The sequence below is a fragment of the Lycium ferocissimum genome, chromosome 3 (assembly GCF_029784015.1).
Source record: "Lycium ferocissimum isolate CSIRO_LF1 chromosome 3, AGI_CSIRO_Lferr_CH_V1, whole genome shotgun sequence".
Taxonomy (NCBI): domain Eukaryota; kingdom Viridiplantae; phylum Streptophyta; class Magnoliopsida; order Solanales; family Solanaceae; genus Lycium; species Lycium ferocissimum.
In genome coordinates this window covers 8069365-8085150 of record NC_081344.1, presented here as the reverse complement: position 1 = coordinate 8085150, position 15786 = coordinate 8069365, and the positions used below count along the sequence as shown (strand labels likewise).

Genomic DNA, 15786 nt, shown 5'->3' with positions numbered 1-15786 from the left:
TTGGGTCTAAAAATACCCTTCCATCCACCTTTTAGGTCTAAAAATACCCTTAAGGTTTGTTTTGGCTCAAATATACCCCTCAAACTAACAGGTTAAATTTAACTCTTTTAAATAGCCACATGACATTTTGTAATTGGTCTTCAGTAAATTGATATAGCCATGTCATTCGGGAATTAAAGAGATCCTCCTATTTAGTTCAATGCAATCTTTTAAAGTGAAATCTGAAGTCCCGCTCAAGAATATCTTTTTTTCACCTCTAGACTTGATTCACGGTTGAAAAACTTTGATTTATAAATAGAAGAGACCAATGTCTGTCTCGATAACCCAACTTACATTATGCTACAAAAGAGTTACAGGAGCAGTGCTCCCTTTAACTGGTAAAACATAGAACTGGACAAACAAAATCCTTAAAAGAGCCATGGGCTGTTTTCGTGGGTGTGGAGAAAATGAAGAACAATAAAGAACTCTTTTCTCGAAATATAAAAATGAATCCGTTCGCCTCGCCCATTGGAAAATTGTCGTAGCACGTTTCTTTTCTTCCCAACCTCGCCGCCCAATTCATAGCCTCCTCTTTTCCAAAAGAAGCATAACAAATTGTTAGAGAAGTATGTCTTTGAGAAGGAGAGGAGGCATTGGCATGTTGTAAGGGTCTGTGTGACCAATTACAAAATGCCATGTGGCTTTTTAAAATAGTTAAATTTGACCTGTTAGTTTAAGGGGTATATTTGAATAAAAAACAAACTTTAAGGGTATTTTTAGACCTAAAAGGTGGATGGAAGGGTATTTTTAGACCAAAAAGTGAAAGGAGGATATTTATGAGCCTTTTTCAACAGGTTAGTCCGTAGATAATTTGGTACCTATTCATATGATCTACTTATTAGCTCTTCAACAAAGCCATCTAGAGCCACTAGTTCATATTTGCACTGAATAAAAAAATCGTCAAGTTCAGAGAAATTTTAAAATCTAGACAAACCACCAGACGCGTCTGAATAGCATATATAAAATCTAGGTAACAACCAGATAAATCCAAAAGATATCGTGGGGTAGAAAACAGCAATATCTTAATATTGTTAAATCATAGTCAAGTATTTAGTGCTTCAATTCAAATTTGCACTTGCCATTGCCTGCTCGAATCTCTCATCTAGACGACGCTACCAGAATTAATAACCTTATCATTCGATCTACCCTCGACTTGAATAGGACAGCCCGGTGCACTAAGCTCCCGCTATGCGCGGGTTCTAGAGAAGAGCCAGACCACAAGGGTCTATTGTACGCAACCTTATCCTGCATTTCTGCAAGAGGCGGTTTTCACGGCTCAAACCCGTGACCTTCTAGTCACACGACATCAACTTTACCAGTTACGCCAAGGCTCCCCTTCATACCCTTGACTTGAATACTGTTGGAAAATCGCTATGGGGAAGCAATTTCCTATAAGCCACAACTCGTTTTGATGTGCGAATGTAGAATGTAAGATACTGACAATTTCTAACAGAGCCAAATAAAACTCACTTGCAACCTATGGGAACACATTACTTATATGTCAAAAGCATTATAGTTGATTTTAGGCCCCTTCCTTATAAGATCGACACTGAAAGCAACATCATTTATTGTTTCTCGAGGTTAATGATACCTCTTTTTCCCAGGGGATGCTAGAAATTATATACAATATGTGACGGTAGGCTTTTAACTAAAGGAGCTACCTGAACTTTAGCATATACAAACACACAGTAGCTGCCATAAGTCATAGTAACTAAAACAAGTTTTTGCCAACATTCACTCATTTAGCAATCTAAACATCCACAATTCTACATCAACAGATATGCAATACAGCATAGATTTCACTTTTACTTCATGTCATGGTGCCAGATGCTGCTACAAATTTGTTTTTCCTATTTGGTGAAAGAAACAAATTTGTTTCTCTTCCCATTGAACTACAATAGAATCTATTTCAACCATAACCAGATTCCAAACATTGATTGGCAGCATAAGACATTGAGATAGGGTAGTAGAACTCAGCGAAACAAAAGGTGATTACCAAAGAAAAGCTATTTCAAAACATATTCCCTATAGTAGTCGTCCAAGTCCATCATCAATTCATTTTGGTAACAACTAGCATAAATAAACCTAAATCACATGGATAAAACCTACCCAAATGCTATGGACTCATTCATGGATATGGCTTGACGATCTCCAAACACTTGATCAAAATTAATGTAAACATCAATCACCAATAGGTGCAACCGCAAAGCTTCATGCTTTCATAAGATATGAACACTAAGATGCCCGTCTCTAAACAAGACTTACAAATATGTCGGTCATGCGCTAAACATACTTTGCGTGTTAAAGGGGTACGCGCTACGCAGAAAGGAGGCTTCGAGTTGATAATTAAAAAGAGGAGTTTGTCCTAGTGTGCTGGTTCCTTTGGATTGGTCCAAAGGAAGAAAGTTTATGCTAGAAATAAACCTTCCTAATCAGATAGATGTGAAATCAGCTAGGATTTAATCACTAAATTCTATATCATTCTAAACACATAATCACAAGCTGAAAACAAGGAGTGAAAAGGAAAATCAGGAACTAAAGATCAAATACCGAAAACACGTGAAATTCTCTATTTAATTGCTACTGATAACGCTTATACAAGTTACAACCATTACATCTTGACATCCCGGATCCAACACATAACAGTGGAAAATTGAAGACAATTTAAAACTCAAATGTTAACATTGGCAAAGGCTTGAAGGGCCTCACCAGTCAACCTACAAACCCTCCATTCCTTTAAACATCTCGGATTCCGGGTCGGTAATCGGGAGTAATCCAGATTTACTGTACTGAAGTTAGGGAAACCAATTTCCGTAAGCAATACTCAAAGTTCATTGTCTCCTCTCCACCGACCTAACAATCTCCGCCCCCCACTCCCCACCTCATCCCAACCCCGTAGTATTTTGCTAGATTACATATTAATGCTCTTGCGATAATATCTTTTTACTTACGTACCAAACACTAGAAAAATAAGTAAGAAAGACGCTTGTTTTCCAAGACAACATTTTCCTTCATACCAAACACACCCTTAACCGCAAAGTTCTATATCCTTCCAAACACAGAATCACAAGCTAAAATGAGGAACAAAAGATGAAATAACAAAAACAAATGAATTTTTTTATCTAATTGCTACAGATAACATTACATCTCATACATTCACACATAACAGTGGAGTATTTTTGAAGACAAATTTAAACTCAAATGTTGACAATGGCAAAGGCTTGAAGAGCATCACCAGTCAACCTACAAACCCTTCATTCTTTCAAATGTCATTGTTTGTACTCAGGTAAATTTTTCGAAACAAAATCTTTGTCAAATGAACTAAACAGAACGGTATACTTAAACCGGAATTTAGTCATATCATAACATTTTGAGTTTAAAAAAACATGTAAAATGTTACAAAAAAGTTAATACAAGGGAGGTAAACATATTATCATAAACCAAAAGGAATGTTAGTCTTACAAAGCCAAACTAGAGACCTTAAAAGGGAAAAAAGGAGGAAAACCAGAGAATATGACAGACTCAGTTGCTAGCAGTTAATCCCACCATCTAAAACTATCGCACATCCGCGAATTATCCTAAATAACGCATCATTTGGTGGAGAAAAAGATACCAAGCATACAATTTTTTCTGCTAATAAATAAGTCAAATATCAACATTTTGTTTATGAGCAGATGATTGTTTAATTGCCAAACAGTAATAATCACCAAATGTCTATTGTGTTACGCTGACTTAAAATGTTTATCCAAGTAAGATATGGCAACAGCAGCATGGAGGGCTGCTCCTATTGGAAGAACGTCTTCATCAATGGTGAAGTACGGGGAGTGCAAACCTTTAGTAGCAGATTTGGTTGTTTTATTTTGTGTCCCAATGAAAAAAAATGCAGTTGCCATCCTCTGGGAATAGAACCCAAAGTCCTCTGCAGCCATCAAAGCTGGAGAATGCTGCACGTTCCTATCACCAAGCAAGATTTCTCCAACTCTTTTACTATGATCATACATCGTGGGATCATTTATAGTTGGTGGATATGGCCTCATTTCCTCCATGAAATCAACAGTGGCAGAACATTGATGTACGCCTGCTTGAGTCTCGATGATCTGTTAGTAGCAAGTATTTCAAGTGTTACTCATTGACAGTAACATTTAATTATAGCAAACAATACTAGAAAACTGGTATATGGTGAGTAATGTGGAAGAATTCTGAAAAAGTAAAGCACTAGTTGTACAATTATATGTTGACCCTTCTATTGCCTGATATTTCAGAAGAAGCTACCAAAGCTACAGTTTAGAGAGAAGCTCAAAGAAGGTCGGAAAGTCTCCAAAACTTGAGGAGGGACTTAGTCCCTTGACAAAACTTTGATAGTACCTCTTTGATCCTCTGCTTAAGATAGGAATATCCTTCTAATGTCATGAACCGGAAGGTTCCACCAAACCTTACACTTGCAGGGATTACATTACCGGCTTGACCACCATCTACAAATGCAACAGAGAGCACCTACATGTAATAACGAATCAACAGAAGTCATTAGATCCCTCTGCTTGGAATTTAGGATTCTGAACAAAAAGCAAACTATATTCTAACTGTTGACAAATACCCTAGGCTCTAAAGGATCAGTTTCTCGAGAAACAAGTTGCTGGAGTGCAAGAACTGTCATAGATACAGCCAAAATTGGGTCCCTTGTTTTATGCGGTATTGCTGCATGGCCGCCTTTCCCTTGCATTATTGCAGTAAACCTGCTAGAGCCAGCCATAATAGGCCCAGGTCTTGAACCAATAGTGCCTACGGGCATAAATGGCCAGACATGCAAGCCAAACATTGCTTGAAACCCATCTAATGCTCCTTCTTCTAACATATAGGAGGCACCCCCATATCCTTCTTCTGCAGGTTGGAAGACAAGCTTAATTGTGCCCTTCAGTTCAGAGTGAAGTATTACCCAAATCAGTTTAATTAAAATAACATGGTTAATTCATCACAAATAATAATATTTCTCCTACCTTCAACTTGTCCCTTCTGTTCTGAATCAATTTAGCTGCTCCAAGTAGCATGGTAACATGAGCATCATGGCCACAGGCATGCATTTTGCCATTGATCTTGCTTTTGCACTCCCAATCTACCAGTTCCTTTAAAGTTACACTTTGAATCAGTTAGTCTAGTCATTGTAGAGGAACTCTTGACACTTGACAAAGCACTGATTGAGCAAAGATGAAAATAAGAGCGACTTTTGTGGTCATTCTTTTTCCCTTCTCCCACCAGTGACGGTGGGGGTCATAGGAAAGAATAGTGTGACTTCGAGTAATGCTCAACAAAATATGACATATTTATAACTCTGCTTACCAGCAAGTTAAAGAAATCAATGATTTGATTGTAACCTAACATGTTACACTGATATGCCCTATTATTCTCACACACAAGTATGAAATAACTTATATAGTGTATTTGTGGTGTAATCATCAAATGGAAACTAAGGCAGGCATCATATCAGTGTCCTACAATTTCCTCAATGGCAGTTTTAACAAGAAAGACAAAAGATCCACAATGTCAACATCTTAGCAGCTCTCAACACTGAGGAATTGGCTTAGAAATGAGGGAGGTGAGGACAACAAAACATATCAATAAGCTAGTAAATGAGTCCAAGAGGATGAACTAATGGTAATTTCAAGCAGACTGACACAGTAGTTTGGTCTCCACCACGAAGAATAAGAGTAACCTTCTTTAAGGAAGACCAGGTTTAACTTTTTAGGGGCTCATGTTGGAGATGCTATGGAGGACTAGATCTGTTCTTCGAGCACATTTTTAAAATGTTTAACCTTAGAACTTTAAGTAGAGTTTGCTAATTGCTAGACATTCCAAATTCTAACTACAGAATGACTGAAAATCTCTCTCACCAAGCACTTCAATCACTACATAGAGTTCACAGGTTGAATTATAACATTACTTGTTCTATAAAGATCAGCTGGGTGCTGATCACTTACCCTCCAAGCCTGTGCAGTGTTGAGAACCTCATTACTCTTAAAGTTACTTTGAGTATCCTAACCTTACTTCAAATATCTCCCGAGAGAGATGTTTTATCACAAGTTTCAAAAAAAAACATTTCATTTCTTAAACTTTGACCAAATCTATATCACATAACATTGGGACATAAGGAGTATCAAATAATTAAGCCTTTGTTTCGTGAAACCAATTACTACCCCCCACCCAACCCCACCATTAATGCAATCATCTAACAAAAAAAAAAAAAAACAATTGGATGGTCACTAGGCTGCCAGAAATGCACAATACTGTAAAAAGATTAATAATTTCATTGTTTTTGAGTTGCATACAGAAAATATAACTATAACAAATCAGCTTTTCATAATAATTGCCACCCCAACACAAGAATAAGCCTACTTATTAGCAAAAACAACAACAACATAGTAATCCGACAAGTGGGGTTTGGGGAGCTAGAATAGCAACTAATAAGGGCAACAAAATAATGTGATTCAAAACAAAATAACAAGGAGGCAAAAAGCAAGAAAGAGACCTGAATAGGGAGAGCATCCATGTCAGCTCTCAAACCAAACCAAGGTTGAGCACCAGACCCAATAGTCCCCACCAAACCTGTTTTAGCCACTGGCCACAAGTAGTTGATCCCAAGCGAGTCCAGCTCATTTCTGATGAGTTGGCTCGTTTCGTATTCTTGAAAAGACAGTTCAGGGTTCTCATGGATTCTCCTTCTTATCTTTCTCAACCAATCCAAGAACTCAGGTTGCCTCGCCGATTCCAGAACCTCCCTTAGTGACTCAGTTTCAGATCCCAAATTAGTAGCCCATGAATTGTAGGGAAAACTAGTGCATAGCAGAGCCAATACGAGGGTCAAGTTTATGCCAATCGAATCCATCTCTGGAAACAAAAAGTCCCTTCACTCCAAAACAACTAAAAATGTTTTGGTGTTGCATTTTATTTTATTTTCGACAAAGGGCCAAAGATGCTTTGAATTATTGTCGAATAAAAATGCCCTCTGTTTGATTTTTGGGCTCAAAAGAAAACAATTACACTGTGATGAAAACATTAGCAATTTAAATAATAATTAATTATTATAAAAAAAAAAATATGCATAAAATCTATTTTTTATTTTTTAACGTTGTAAAAAAAAATAACAAATTATTTAAATTTTAAATCTCAAAGATATGAATGCTTCACTAACTAAACATTAAAGAAAGTTAATACAATTTTAATAAACTCATAACTCAATGTATATAGTTTTAAGCTTCAAGGCACACATTTTAAATCTACATTACTTAAAAATTAAATTCTTTCAAGATTAATGGGAGAAATTTTATTGTAGCTTGTTTCGTAGAATCTTATCTCTAGTGGTGATAAAATGCTTGAATTTACAAAAATTTGCGTCTAAATTTTGAAATGACAATATCTAATTACTTTTCCTCAGGAATCTAAGAGTTGAATTGTTGAATTTTCTAATCTAGTCAAGTAACAATAGGTTGAGGTTCTTCGTCAACACTTTCATTGTCGACTTAAGCTTCCATATTCTTGAGCTTGTTCTTCCGCTCCAATGACATGGGCAATAATCTCTTCATCAGTGAAAGCTTCAATGATCGAAAGTGTTGCATCAAACTCCACATATATATTTTATACAATATTCTATCATAAATATAGTATATTAAGGTATGAAATTAAATATTTGGTCAAAATCTATGCTACTTATTATTGGTAACGATTGATATTCTATTTTTATAAAGATTATTAATAATTATATCACCAAAAAAAGATGCTGTTATGGGGGGGGGGGGGGGGGGGGGTGATTTTACAAAAAGCCCTCGTTATAAAGTTATTTGGGCTTTTATAGGTAAAATGTTGTTATAGAATTAAAATATAACATAAAAAATCGGTTAAAAAAATCTTAATCAATGACCCAATTATACGCTATGCCGTTATAGAGAAGTAGGTACTCATAAAACAGTTGACTTGCGGACAAATCGACATTTTCGACTAGCACGAATGAAAATTGTGAAGTGACGAACACATTAATTCACAATTCACTGAAGTTATCCGATTTTTGGCTTAATTCATAGCTCTAATAGCCGACCTGTGTGCAATTCAACTATTTTATGAGTATCTACTACCTTACATCAATACAAATAAATGATAACTATGTCCTAAATAAACTATACAAACAAATGATAAGAAATTACTTTTTTTGTCTCGGTTGAGACAAACACACTACTTTCTCGGCACGTGTATGTTGAATCATGTAATAATAGATAAGTCTATAAAATAATATTAATATTATTAAAATAAAGGTTTGAATACATAATTATACATGAAAAACAAAGTATAAGTTTCTATGAATGATCAATGTATCATCGCATCATGACTTTTTTGTCAAGGTCAAAATTATTGGATACCGTTTAAACTTATGAAGATGCACAATCAAAATTTAATTCGATACCTATGATTGTTTTTACTTATTTTGATTTTACGAGCTACAAACATGTAATGAAGCGTATCTCACATAATACTTCTTTATTGACAATATTCCTGGTGTATGTTCTTTTCATCCGTTTTGGTTGCTCTATAACAGGACTCTTTGTTGTTGATATTGATATTCCTCTTGAAAGTGTAACATAAAGTTGACCATGTGAAAAAAGAAGTTGTGGTAGATAAATTCAACATGGGTGATTGTTTAACTCCACACCTCATTTATCGTCATTGCATATCATAACCGTACATTAAATTATTTTCAAATTCAATTGTTGATGTTACCTTTGATTTGTTGATTATTTTGACACTTGGTCACAAAGTATCAAGACCATTTTGATATTTTAAAATAAGGCATCTGAGGCACGTACATTGCACACGTATGTCGAGTTATGTAGTACAAGATTTTGTAAACTACTATTAATATTGCTAAAATAAAATTTTAAAATAATACCGATGAAATTAAAAATAGTATACAACTTTTTTGTAAATGAATGTAACTCGCCGTATAGTGACTTGTTTGCTGGGATCAAGATAATTGGATATAATTTAAACCTAGAAAAATGAAAATAAACAATAATTAGATATATGTGATTATTTTACGTTAGGATCAATTCTTAAGGTACAACGCTACCGCATGATCTAGAGTATGAAAGAAGGTCATTTTTCCCCTATATTTTAAGGTGCCTCCCAATTATAAGTGTGGCGTGCAACACACCCATCAGTCGGACTCTACTTAACACAGCTTCGTAGACTCCTTGGGATACATGAACCTAGGCTCTGATACCAATATTGTCATTTCCCAAACCTTGGTGGGGTGAACCGACACCGGATGTCTTAACCTGACCAAGCACACCTGATCAAGGAACATGACATAAACAGGAAACATCAAGGAAGATCAGACGTGAGACATTACTTTTCATAAAGAGAACTTTTTTTCATATATAAAGGAAATCTTGTAATTTCAATCATGAGTCTTAGCATGCCCAAAAGGAAAGTGAGCCAAAACATATATACATATGTAGAGTGAGCAACACAGGTCTATGAAGCCTCTAGGATAGTGTAAGAATGGTAAAAGTGTCGGGACAGGTCCTCGGCATATCCAAAATATTTATATACATTACAAAATGACTAGACAATGGCCAAGTAGTAAGTGGGGCTCACTAATAGCATATGGATGTGTGAGATATAGCCTAACGTGAAAGCTTGTCATCCTGAATGTCTGAACCTATATCGTGAAACGTAAGCACCCTGTAAAAGAGACATGAGTACTATGGAATAACACTCGTATGATAAGCCAAATATAATAATAAAAGAGAGGAACAAGCTATGAAATGAATGAAACATAGTATCATCGTAGCACAAAGAGGCTAAGAAACATCTTTCTGAGTTATTAAGCACAATTACCTCTTTTAGTCTTTGGGATACTATATGCCTTATTCGGACCTTCATGCCTTAGCAGAGTCATATTATAATAGTGGATACTATATGCCATATCCGGGCCTTCGTGCCTTAGCACAGTCATAAATAAGGATACAAAGTCAAGTACTTACATTCTTGTGGATCACATTACAATAGCCTTTTTGGGATACATTAAGCATTGTTCGTTTCAAGATAATAGCATTTTGGGAAGTGTTCCATTCTAACATTCATGAACAATAAACATTTCCATAAGAGAGATTATGAACACATTAGGGAGGTATAATGAACACATAGCAATGGAAACAACCAAGAGAGAATACACAACATGGTCTTTGATAATGATTCAAGGCTTAAGACATTTCATGGACTCGTGAAAGGGAACTTCGGGTAGGAGGACATGCTATAGAGGGGGAAATAAGGTGGTTTAGCCTTACATACCTCAATCCCAACCCTCAAACATACAAAGATTAATCGCTTCTCCCTTAAGACTCCAATCCACAATAATAAGCGGTTGAACGAGCTAACATTAGGAAGAGTATCAGACAATGCCATTTTTATAAATCATAGAGTGAGAGCTTGAACTTCTACGGGTTACCCGAACCTTTACAAGCACCATTAAACCAAGGACAACCCCCACACCCTTCATTTGCATCTCATTCAACCATCAAAATTTGGACCTTTCGATCACATTCCCATAAGTACTGACTCTAAAACATGCTTAAAATATTAATATATATCCATGCATGAAGATAAGAGAGAGTCCTTACCTTAATTAAAGAAAATCCCAACTTTCTTTTTGGATGAAACCTTTGAATCTCTAGAATTTCAAAGAGAATTTGTTGTTAGAATCGTGTAATAGTTGAAGGTATTAACATAGGAGACGTTAAAGAACACTTACCTTGAAGTAGGATGAGTGGCAGATGAGAAAAGACTAGCCGAAATCGAGTGAAAGAGTGTAAATGAAATAAAATTTTGAAATCTGCACATTTATTGGCCAGTCCACAGACGACGTGCAGCGGCTACATGTGGCCCGCATCTCCCTCATACGGTCTGCATATCGACCGCATGTTGACTTCCAAACAAATTATCCTCCCATGTATGATTGACATACGGGATGTAAACCCATCATGCGTAGTTCGTACGTTGACCCGCATCTAGATAACTAGAACTTCCCAAAAATTCAAACTTCTTGACTCTTTCATATGTGACGTGATATGTAGCTCATATATTCCACATATGGCCCACATCTAGTTTCTGTAGATCAAATTCAGAGACTTGAAATTTTCTGTATTTTCTAGACCTCAATAGTCAGTACGACATACGGACCGTCAGTACAGTTGTGGCCCATATGTTGATCTCGTAAGCCACACCAGTGACTTGATTTTTCATCCAACTTAAGTGATTTTCACACCCCACCTTTGTTTCGACATGCAGCTGGCATGCCACTCATGCAGCTACATCCCAAGTTGTGCCTCGGCCCAATTTTCCCAAACTTGGTTCTTCCAATCTTTGTCCACTCCAACCTTGTGCAACACCATTCTACACTTACTCCTTGAGTTTAACATTTGATCACAATCACATTCCCCTTGTTTAGGTTGAATCAACATTAAACGAATCAAACCGTTGTCTGAAAGTATGGGTTGTTACGTACATGAGTATATGAGTCTTTGATACCTGTTAGGATCAGACAACTCCTATGTGCTCAAAGAATCAGATGCTCAGAACAATTTGCGTAAGAAGGTAATGCATCAGAATGTAAATTCAACACAAGAATTTTCAAGTGGAAAGTTCCCTGTTTTCTTATAATTTGTTTAAATATCTAATAGAGTTTTTTTTTTTTTTTTTTTAATTTACTTATTATGACTAACAAAATCATAAGAACAATTCTAAGCAGTTCTTTTCGTTAGTTACATCAAACAATATATGCTTACATTAACACAAACTTTATTTTGGAAGTAAAATAATTAGAAAGGGGAACAAGTTGATGGAGTAGCATGCAAGCATGGCAGTTCAATCATCACCAACAACGAAAATCGAGGAAAAACCTAAGAGTTCACAAAATATATGAGAAGGATGGCTTCTCATATATTTCACAAATAAATGAATAGTATGTCTTGAGGAATAAAATGTTCTTTCTCCTCGATTAATCTCTAATATTTTTATTAAAAAGAAATATGTAATTAGTTATCGGAAATTTCCCCTTTTGAATCATCGCTCTTAGTTCTACTTTAGCTTGCATGGACTATAGTGAACTAGCATCTTATGTTTATTAGTACCCGGATTTAATGCTATTTCAAAATGTACTTTGCCATTAAAGATTAAAAGGTTATGAATTTTCTCTAATCTAACTTACTTTGCATTTTGAGTCACCTGGTAGTTAAGGCTGCTAAAATACTTATTATTGAGGCTCCTGACTTGTATCTATGTATGTCAAAGTCCTATATCCAATGAATATACTCTGCCCATTAGTAGCAAAAGCCTTCTGTTGTTATTATTCATACAAAATCTTGTGGAGCTGCTAATTCAAAAGAAATTGGGTCTTGATTTTGTCCCTGACTTAGATGAACTTTCAATTATACGTATATGTTAATGTGTCTTGGGGTTTTAATATGCATTATCAAGGAGAGGGCAAGTATCAGTTGAACTACTGCAAAGAACTTTTTTTTTTTTCCTTTTGTGTTTTGTGTTCTGCATTCTATGTTCTATCTACTGAAAGGTTTGAAATTTTTTCTTATGAATTCCCATTCTTTTTTTATTGTCAAAACTTTTTACTATAATCCCTATGTGTTGTAAAACAAAATTTATTGGATAGCTTTAATACGTTTGCTCAACTGTGAATTTGGGTAAAATTGAGTTCTTTGAATCTAGATTTATCATGCTATTTTTCTGTTATTATCAAGAATCATTCACCTTTTACTCATTCATAGAAATTTCTAAAAGATAGTTGGTCTCTTCTTTTCCTTATCTTAGTTATTTAGAGCTATATAAAATATTGCCTGCATGCAAGCTTCCATTTTTTCTGGAACCAGTCCTATGCTACTACGGTTATAACACTAGACTAAATATGAAGTGCTTAAGCGTAAGATGATTGATGATTCCTTTTGTTTTTTATTTCCTATTACCAATTATTTGGGTATGATGGTTGTACCTCCTTAAGCGCCTTACTGTTGGTTTTTCTCATTTCTATGTGAAAGATTTTGCTCCTAAATCTTATACGGTTGAGTTTCTACACCAAAGCCTTGTCTCAGACATTCCTATTTGGAAAAGAAAAAAAGGATGTCATGGTTACCACCAACCATGTACAAAACATGATCCCGAGATTTCCCAAATAAGGATATCACGAACGATGGCATCATCACTTCAAAGTAGTGCATTTTTCTATCCTACAAGTCTGGTGGTTGTGGGTTAAGTTTGTAAAAGTACGCTTTTCTTTAATTCTTTTTAATGAAAATATTATGTCCGTACAACTTATGACTTACAAATCTAATACTATCAATGACATTTGATTGAAAAGTAAAATTTGTTGTCTGTTTTCTTTAAGTTAGTATAGTACGCTAGAAATTTTGTGCATGTACTTGATCTTCTAGCTTATGCTCGATGAATGGGGGATTGCAGAACGAAGGGCTCCAAAGAGTCCAGCCTATTTCTATAGAGAGGGGATTATGGTCCTCGCTTGAAGGTACATTTAATCACATCTCACAGCTCTTTTTTGAAATTTTCTTTCCAGAAGCATTATAATTTTACTATATTCTTTTCTTAATTTTGCAACTGATGGTGTATGAATGTGTTAGTAGGTACTCTAAGAGAATTTGACATCAAAAGTGTAGAATAAACTATAACAATTGATCTGGTTTTTCTTCATTGGAACTGTGTTTTCATGAGTGTTGGATTTTCTTAATTTTTGTGGTTATTTCACAATCATCTGTTAGAAATATCCATGTATTAGAACTAAATAGGCTTGAGCATCCTTGTAAAGGTTTGTGGGAATGTTCTTGTCCAGGGATAAGGTTGAATACGGATCATGTCCGCTAAAAATTTTGGTTGTCCTCCTTGTGTTAAAATCCAGGTCGTTCTGGTATGACGTACATTCAGCGTTACATAGCAAAGAAATGGAGAGATAGCCACAAGGGAAATGGGTGAATCCTGTCATTTCTACAGGACACACCGTTTTTCCATCTCGGAGTTCGAGGACTCCTGGTTAGTGGGCTTGGATGAACTCCATTAGGTTTCCTTAAATTTCCTACTTTGACATGATTTATGTCTAATTCCTAAAGATTGGAATGATCTAGAGATGTTGCTTCTCCAGGATAGTGTGCATGAACAAGCATCCATGGAATGTAATTTACAGAAGGAAGCAAATTTTACTATACTTGAATAAATAAATTATGAAACTGTTTCTTGTGTTTCTATACGTTGAACTTTCTATTTAGTGATGGAGTTGTGCTTCACTTTCGTGTCTCTAAATTCATGGGCAATCTCTTTAAGGATTTATACATATTTACATGTCTCAATTATATATCTCACATAGATGTTGTGTTAAGATTCAACACAAATTAGCACATGTCTCTTCCTTAAATCGTCAGAGATTAATTTTAAAATGCAACTGCTTTTGAAAAAACGTGCATGAACAAGTAATGCACCAGGAACCTCATTTGTACCACTATCTTCCTGGGACTTAAATATAATTTGAACAAGAGAGCAAATTCGTTATTCTTCAATGAACCGAACTACAAATTCTCAAATTGTTACACATATGCTCCAATCTAATATGTAGGTTTCTGTGTTTCACTATTTATCAAGAATGAAATGGCGCTTTTATATGTGTAATTTCATGGTTACTCTAAAGTATTTATTGTTACTTCCTCTATTTCATAATAAGTGGTATTTTTAGCCTGAGCGTACCCCTTGAGAAAATTACTCACTCCTAGAAAGGAAGAAGTGTTTTTATTAACTTGCTCTTAATCAAATGTCTAATAAATAAATAGCTCTTTAATGGGTTCTTGATTATGTAAGACTTCATTTATTTAGCCACGGGTAAAATTGGAAGAAGAAATTCGATGCCTTCTTAATTTTGTGAAATACCACTTATTTTGAAACAAATAAGAAGATAAAAACACCACTTATTTTGAAACGGAAGGAGTATTTAAAATTTCAATCATATGTCTGTATACGGTAAAAACCGGGGTAAAGTTTTTCCGGTGAAACTCTGGATCAGTAGAAGGAAGCGAACGAACGGTAGTGTCTGATCCGAAGAAGCTTTTGCTTGAATTCGATGTATCACGGATAACTCCTTATCGTGGTTGTCGATGTCCGATCCTTATATGTCAAGGTTGATTGTGGTCGTTTGCCGGTTCGAATAGAAACAAAAATCAACCGTGGCCGTTAAGCCGGTTTCTTCGTGACCATTATGATCGTGGCCGTTGGTCGGATAATCGGTTATTCGTTAACCGCGTCGGGAATACACTTACTGTTTACGACGGTCGTACGGGTGTCGGGCAAATATGACCTAATATCTCCGTATTAGGTTTGCTTTATCCTAAAGAGGGCCCGTGATGTGTAGAAAGCCATAGAGAGAAAACTATAAATAGGGGTCATTCCTCGGCTTTTAGGGTTGGCTTTTTGATCCAAGAGTTTTGTATTTCAAATATATTATAAAATTTCTCTTGCCTAGTGTTCTTGATTTTAGTCCGGTTATAGTGGGCAGGTTCAACAAATCTCTTTATTCAATATCGCATCTAACACACACACGCACGCGCACGCACACATATATATATATATATATATATATATATATATATATAAACTTGTCTCAAATATATAGATAAAAACGTTTTAGCTCGGCCAACGTTC

At 35.5% G+C, this 15786-nt stretch overlaps 1 protein-coding gene and 2 long non-coding RNA genes across 3 annotated transcripts; 1 reads left to right on the top strand and 2 right to left on the bottom strand.

Moving 5' to 3' along the window:
• Positions 1-3446: 3446 nt before the first annotated feature.
• On the bottom strand, positions 3447-6972 carry LOC132049550 (IAA-amino acid hydrolase ILR1-like 3). The gene is made up of 5 exons (XM_059440407.1): positions 6560-6972; positions 5034-5159; positions 4634-4948; positions 4405-4533; positions 3447-4136 (listed from the first exon to the last, which is right to left on the bottom strand). The coding sequence occupies exons 1-5, from the start codon at positions 6914-6916 to the stop codon at positions 3762-3764; spliced, it is 1302 nt and encodes a 433-aa protein (XP_059296390.1). The 5' UTR covers positions 6917-6972; the 3' UTR covers positions 3447-3761.
• A 1918-nt stretch (positions 6973-8890) lies between these two features.
• Positions 8891-10883, bottom strand: LOC132050905 (uncharacterized). The gene is made up of 3 exons (XR_009413518.1): positions 10835-10883; positions 10704-10753; positions 8891-9765 (listed from the first exon to the last, which is right to left on the bottom strand). It is a non-coding gene; the product is annotated as an uncharacterized LOC132050905 (long non-coding RNA).
• Positions 10884-13426: 2543 nt separating this feature from the next.
• Positions 13427-14332, top strand: LOC132050904 (uncharacterized). Its single transcript, XR_009413517.1, has 2 exons — positions 13427-13615; positions 13937-14332. It is a non-coding gene; the product is annotated as an uncharacterized LOC132050904 (long non-coding RNA).
• Positions 14333-15786: the final 1454 nt, after the last annotated feature.

Coding starts and splice junctions, on each gene's coding strand:
- LOC132049550 (XM_059440407.1), bottom strand. CDS start 6,916: ATGGATTCGATTGGCATAAACTTGACCCTCGTATTGGCTCTGCTATGC. Junction 5,160..6,559: donor TGGATGCTCTCCCTATTCAG/GTCTCTTTCTTG, acceptor GTAACTTTAAAG/GAACTGGTAGATTGGGAGTG. Junction 4,949..5,033: donor ACAGAAGGGACAAGTTGAAG/GTAGGAGAAATA, acceptor TCTGAACTGAAG/GGCACAATTAAGCTTGTCTT.